The sequence below is a fragment of the Neopelma chrysocephalum genome, unplaced genomic scaffold (assembly GCF_003984885.1).
Source record: "Neopelma chrysocephalum unplaced genomic scaffold, ASM398488v2 Primary Assembly neopelma1_367, whole genome shotgun sequence".
Classification (NCBI taxonomy): domain Eukaryota; kingdom Metazoa; phylum Chordata; class Aves; order Passeriformes; family Pipridae; genus Neopelma; species Neopelma chrysocephalum.
Window position 1 is genome coordinate 855,170 of NW_020898031.1, and position 6,172 is coordinate 861,341.

Genomic DNA, 6,172 nt, shown 5'->3' on the forward strand with positions numbered 1-6,172 from the left:
TCCCTGCACAGTCACTGTGTCCTTGTTGTTTGTTCTCCACCCCAGAGGACGAGCAGAGGACCAACATGACATCTCAGAAGAACCTGCAGCAGCTCACGATGGAAAAGGACCAGGCTCTGGCAGACCTGAACTCGGTGGAGAGGTCCCTGTCGGATCTGTTCAGGAGATATGAAAACCTGAAGGGTGTCCTGGAAGGCTTTAAGAAGGTCCTTACCTTGGGTTCCCCTCTGTCCCTGCAGCCCTGGTCCCTGGACACAGGGTTTCCATAGAGCCACACTCCATCTTTCCATGCTGCTGAGCTGGATAAGGGGCTCCAGCATAAGGCAGAAGCTGTTTCTATTTAAAGCCTTTATTTTTACACTCAGAACAGGATCTATCATCCCATCAGAGCAATGTCTCTGTGCCCAGTCCCAAATGCAGATGGATGTACTTTCTTTTCCAGAATGAAGAAGCTCTGAAGAAATGTGCTCAAGATTATCTAACCCGGGTCAAGCAGGAGGAGCAGCGGTACCAGGCCCTGAAAGTCCATGCAGAAGAAAAATTGGACAAGTAAGGTCGTGCAGGAGATTGCTGGGGGCTTCAATACTTGTAGGGCAGCGGCTCCACTCACTTTCCAGAGGCTGGAAGGCAGGAGCTGAACGGTGTGAAAAGCTGCATTTTACAACCTCAGGCTCAAGTGACTCTTAAGTAAGGCAGCACAAATCCCTGACTGCATTCTCTGATCTCCGCTTATTTATTTTTTAATGGAGAATCCGAGGTTCACGGTCTATTTACAGTCACTTACCAAGTTCCCCTGTTTCAGAGAGCTCATGTTCGGGCTGTGCAAAGGGGCCACACAGCCCCGGGGCTCAGCTGATGAGCAGGAGCTCACCAGCACATTGTAGCCCTGAGCCAAGTTGGTGAAGAACTGCTTTAGCTCTGCTCTGAGAGAGCAGAGTTTCATACAGGAGCTTGGGGGACCTGAATTAACCCAGTTTCATCCAGTTCCCACGTGGGAAAGCCACCTCTGGTGCATCCAGGAGGACACAAGCAGGAGCCGGGCTCTGCTGACGCCTCAGGCTGTGCCGTGATGCTCCTGCTGTGCCCGGAGCTGAGCAGCATCCCCCTGTCTCCATCCCCCTGTCTCCATCCCCCTGTCTCCATCCCCCTGTCTCCATCCCCCTGTGTCCATCCCCCTGTGTCCATCCCCCTGCAGAGCCAACGAGGAGATCGCCCAGGTGCGCACCAAGGCCAAGGCGGAGAGCGCGGCGCTGCACGCGGGGCTGCGCAAGGAGCAGATGAAGGTGGAGTCCCTGGAGAGAGCCCTCCAGCAGAAGGTAACATGCCTGCCCTGCGCCCCCCTGCCAGCCCTGCCAGCAGTGCCTCTTGCTGCCCTGAGCATCCTGTTGGTGTTGGAGGCGTCCTCCAGATTTTCGGCTCAGGAAGTGTTTTGCGGGTTTAGTTTTTTGGGGTATTTTTTGTTCACTTGGGGGAGGTTTTTTGTGTGTTTCGGGGGGTTGGTTTGGTTTTTTTGGGGCAGAACGGGCAGAGCGCCCTTACCTGTGCCTGCTCGCAGAGATGTGGGCTGGGCACAGCGTGGTGGGCTGGGGCTGGGCAGCTGCAGGTCTCTGCAGCACCGGGCTCTGACAGGGATGAGGAGGGGTCTCCACGGTGCCTGGATGCACAGAGGAGCCGCCACAGAGGCAGGTCTAGGAGCCAGCTGCCCTTTCCCACACAGGCTCGGTGGCAGATGGGACCAGGTGTTGTCCCCCAGAGTCCCCAAGGTCTGCTTTTCTTCCAGAACCAGGAGATCGAGGAGCTGACCAAGATCTGCGACGAGCTGATCGCGAAGCTGGGGAAGTCAGACTGAGCCCCGCCGCCCTCGCCCAGCACTCTGCACTCGGCTGCTTTCCTCGTGACGTCGAGCACCTTGCCTTACCCCCAGGGCCCCCCCGCAGCGAGGAACACGAGTCCAGCTGCCCCCCTGGGCTGCCGGACCCGTGGCTCCCCAGCAGAGCTGCTCCCCTTGCTGTCCCTGTCTGCTCCCCACAGCTCCGGGACTGGGATCCCTGTGGTCACCCAGGGCCTGTGTGTCCCTGCCAGGGCTGTGCTGTCCCTCTGCACCAATGCCACCTCTCAGCTGGGAGGTGACACCTCAGGCTCTGTCCCCCCTGGCCGGGCTGGGTCTGGTTGTGTCCCCACCACGCTCTGTTCACTCGCTGTCCTCACGTGCTCAGCTGCACAGGTTCAGCCGCGTGGTAGGTCCTGCCCTGGGCCGTGGGTGATGCCAGGGCTGGCCCTGCTGGCTCTTGCACTGGGAAAGGGGACCTGGCACACGCGTGGCCGGTCTCTGGTTTGTGGGTGAAGCACAGCACAGCCCGTCCCTGTCCCTGGCCGTGCCGGCCTCAGAGGAAGGGAGCCAACATCTCTGCATTCGTGCACTTTATGAGCATTTATGGGCACTCACTCAGGCTTTTCTGCTCACTCCTTCCAGCCAGGCACAGCCCTGCTGCACTCCCCGATTCCCCCAGAGCACCAAAACAGGCACCTGACAAGTGTAACTTCAGTCCTCTCAGTGGAGAGCCCGGGTGAGGGGAGGCAGGGGGCTGCTGCACCAAGGGGTGTTTGAGAAACAGGGGAGATGTTGGTTCTGGGGAGCTGGGGCTGCCTGTCCTGACCTGGGTGACCCGGGGTTGGACGTGGGCAAAGCCCAGGCTGTTGCTGTCGGCTCCCTGTGCCGTGGCCAGGTCAGGGAACTGCTTTGGAGGCTGGAGGAGGAAGGAAGCAAAACCTGAGCTGCCCCACGGCTCTGCTGACTGAGAGCTTTTCCAGGAGGGCAGAAGGAGCTCAGGGCTGCCCTGGCTCCCACACTGCTGTCAAAACTGCCCTTACAGCACTGAATATTAAGAGGACCCAACAAAACCCAGCCTTTACAGGCACAGGCAGATCCAGACACTAAAATACCCTTTGAAATCTGCCTGGATGCGGCCCAAAATCTGATTTTCTGTGCAGGCAGGCTGCCCGCTGTGTGCCAGGGGTATTTGCTTCTCTGAAGACACCAAGCCCCAGCAGAATTGCTGAGGTTGCCTGTGCACTGAGCTGGGAGCTGGGGGACTCTGGGGTGGCACAACGTGTTTAAATCCTTTTGTAGATCCCGTGTGTGCCCTCCTGGCAGTGCCATTATACGAGCCAGCCCTCCCTGGTGGGTTCTGGCGCTGTTCACACCCTGCAGTGCCCCGTTTCCCTGGCTGTGGTGCCCTGGGAGCAGCACTGGGTGCCCAGCCTCGGGCAGGGACTGGTGAGCTGTGTGTGTGCCACGGGTCAGGGTGAGCTGTGGGTTGTGGGCACAGCCCCCCGGGGCCAGGGCAGACCCCTCCCATCCCGCAGGAGGCAGATTGGTGGGATGGGGAAGTAGCTGCAGTTGTGGATTCTCTGCCTTGAACGGGTAGTCCTGAAGTGTGAAATAAGGGGAATATTTGCAGTTTGGACTGTTTCCTGCCCAGCCTGTTGAACACTTTCACAAACCTTTTCGCTGCTACGTTTTTGTAACAGAATTGAGCTCTTTTCCTTCTATTTTCTAATTCCCTGTGTTGAGCATGCAGAGCAAACACCTGTTTAAGCCAGAGCCATACACTTGATTATATTTTATTAGTTATATAATGTATAGAGAGAGTTTATTATACACCTAAGCAAAGATGCCAGCAGCCTGCCCCAGCACGCAGCCTCCCAGCCTGTTCTCCATGCTCCCAGTTATCCCAGTGATGGGCTGGTCACTGTGTGATGGGAAGCCAGTGGCTGACACCACTCAGAGCTGTGTACCTGTGGCTTGTGCTGGATATTCACCCTTTGCACAGTTGACAGGAAGAGCCTTTCTTTCCCTCTTTTTTCTTCCCCTTTGACTCCCCACACGTCCCTCTCCCAGGCTGGTGGAGAAGCCTCAGTCCTACGATCAGCAAAGACTGTTTCTGTCCCACTTGTGGGGTCTGATAAAGCAAACACCCTGAGACCCAGGGATTTCTTGGGCAGCTGGGTTTTTGTCTTTGCAGCTCTTGGGGAACTGGAGAGCAGTGTTGCACAACCTCTCGGAGCTGGTGGAGGGCTGGTTTGGGGCTGGTTTCTGGCGTGGCACACCAGCTCCCTGTTCTGCCCACAGCAGTCCCCAAGGGCTGGGGGAGCCCCGGTGCAGGGACTGCAGCAGCCCTCAGCCTCCTGCTCTGCTCAGGGCCGTGGTGCTCGTGTGCTGGCTTGGCTCCAGGGGTGACAGCCTGAGGTTGGTCCCTCCTCAGGGCGCTGCTCTGGCCCTCGGAGCCTGCAGGTAATTGCAGAAGTTTGGGTTTCACCACTTGGCACTTCCCCAGAGCCCCGACCTGTGCAGGGCACGGTCACTGCTGCAACCAGAGCACGGCTCCACCGTGATCCCCCTCGGGGCAGAGTCCTCCACCCTCCTGTCCCTGCTGCCCCAGAGTCCTCCACCCTCCTGTCCCTGCTGCCCCGTGTCACCCAGTCCTGCTGTGCTGCCTCCCTCACCCAGCACTGTCCATCCCTGGGCCTGTCCACACACCCCGGTCTGGGCAAAGAAGATTCCTAAGGAATGATTTATTAACTATAATATGGTTATAGTCACATATGTATAAATACACACGTAATGGGTATGGTTGTATAAAACAGAAGGTGTGTGTTTGCAGGTGGGCAGGACTGTTGTGTCCCAAGTGCCAAGAGCAGCACGGGGAAGGGCTGGTCCCCACTCACGGGGTCACAGCCTGGGTGTGTTTGTGGTGTGTAGAGTTCAAATGCCCCTTTCTGGCAGGGACAGGCCCCGCCCGTGTTGCTCGTTGCAGTTTGTGCATTTGCCAGCAGATCTGTCTGTGATGAAGTGCCAACCCCCAGCCACCCATGGCTTCCCCCGTCCCCCCAGTGTGACCCCCCCAGGCAGGAACCCCCTCTGCACTGCCCCCCCACCCCACTGCTTCGTGCCACCCGTGTAACTGCCATCGCCATCAGTTTTATATGTATGATAATTTCCCTTTTATATGTCAGGTAAATATTTGTAAGAGTTATACTCACACAAATGAGATGATTATTATTATAATGATTACTAATATATTTTTTTTCCATGTTTCATTGCCTGAGTAAAAATTGTGTTTATCACCTCTTGAAAGCTCTCTTGGTGTTTGTGAGGCCGGGGGAGGGTGTTTGGAGGAGTTGGCTTTACCTTCCAGGGTGGGCCACGTTCTGCCTCGTGTTTATTAACGTGGTTTACGTTGCAGTTGGTTTCAAATGGGCACAGTTATCACCTGTTCCTGAAATCCACGTTCCTGAGCTCTGAAATTCAGACCTGGAGTGACTTTGCTGCTCCCATGACTCCCACCACGCTGCGATGATGCTGAACCACCGGCACCGCTCCCGTGCTCTGCCTGGCCCGTGCCCTTGGGGAGCTGTGTTCCGTCCTCCCCAGCTAAGATGGCATTATCCAGGGGCTGCAGCGAGGCGTCATCCCCTTCCCCCTGTCCAATCACCCGAGCAGATTAGCTGGGAGAGCTTAAGACAAAACAGCAGCTACACTCCCGCACCGCACACTGCTGAGGATGCCCGCCCTGAGGACCCTCCTGGCCCTGGCCATTGTCACGTCCCTGGCTGGAGAAGGTAAGTGTCCCTTGGCTCCAGGCAGTGCCAGGCTGGATAAATTGCTGTAGCTGCTCCTGCACTTGCTGCTGCCCCGTCCCTGCCACCCGCCCACGGGCTTCCACTGTGCCCCTGCCCCACGCTGCTCCCACCCCTCCCACGAGATGGTCTTTTGGGGGGGAGAGGGGATTTCTCCTTCGAGTAGCACGCAGAGGAGCCCCCTGCCCTTCGCCTCTCTGCCAGTGGCACAAAGCCTGGGCATGCAGTGCCCAGCAGGGACTGCAGAGCCTCTGGTCTCCAGCTCCAGTGAAGCCGAGGAGGTGCCTGAGCCAAAACACAGCAGCCTCTCGTGGCCGGGGCTGTGTTTCCCAGCTGAAACTTGGTTCCTTCAGGGCAGAATCACAAAAAGCCCTCGTTAAAGGCAGGAGGGTGGTTGCACAGCTCAGAGCAATGCCATGGAGTGGGGGCAGCTCTGGACAGTTTCGGTGTCTTTGGACTGAGGCAAGATGAACCTGCCTGTGTTTTTAGCTCAGGGCAGATGAAAGGCTGTGAAGAACCACAAAGGAGAGGC

General features: G+C 57.3%; 1 protein-coding gene across 4 annotated transcripts in view; it reads left to right on the forward strand.

The window, feature by feature from the left end:
* The window catches only part of TACC1 (transforming acidic coiled-coil containing protein 1), an 18,945-nt gene extending 14,025 nt beyond the window's left edge, over window positions 1-4,920 (forward strand). For 3 of the 4 annotated variants that reach the window (XM_027706307.1, XM_027706308.1, XM_027706309.1), the window contains 4 exons: window positions 1-206; window positions 443-549; window positions 1,196-1,316; window positions 1,781-3,634. The exon at window positions 1-206 is cut by the window's left edge and continues 91 nt beyond it. In XM_027706307.1, the coding sequence (XP_027562108.1) occupies window positions 1-206; window positions 443-549; window positions 1,196-1,316; window positions 1,781-1,849 (503 nt within the window). In that variant the 3' untranslated portion in view covers window positions 1,850-3,634. Of the gene's footprint in view, window positions 207-442; window positions 550-1,195; window positions 1,317-1,780; window positions 3,635-4,908 lie in introns of those variants that run through there. The other variant, XR_003537687.1, reaches the window with a different exon arrangement.
* The last annotated feature ends 1,252 nt before the right edge of the window (window positions 4,921-6,172 follow it).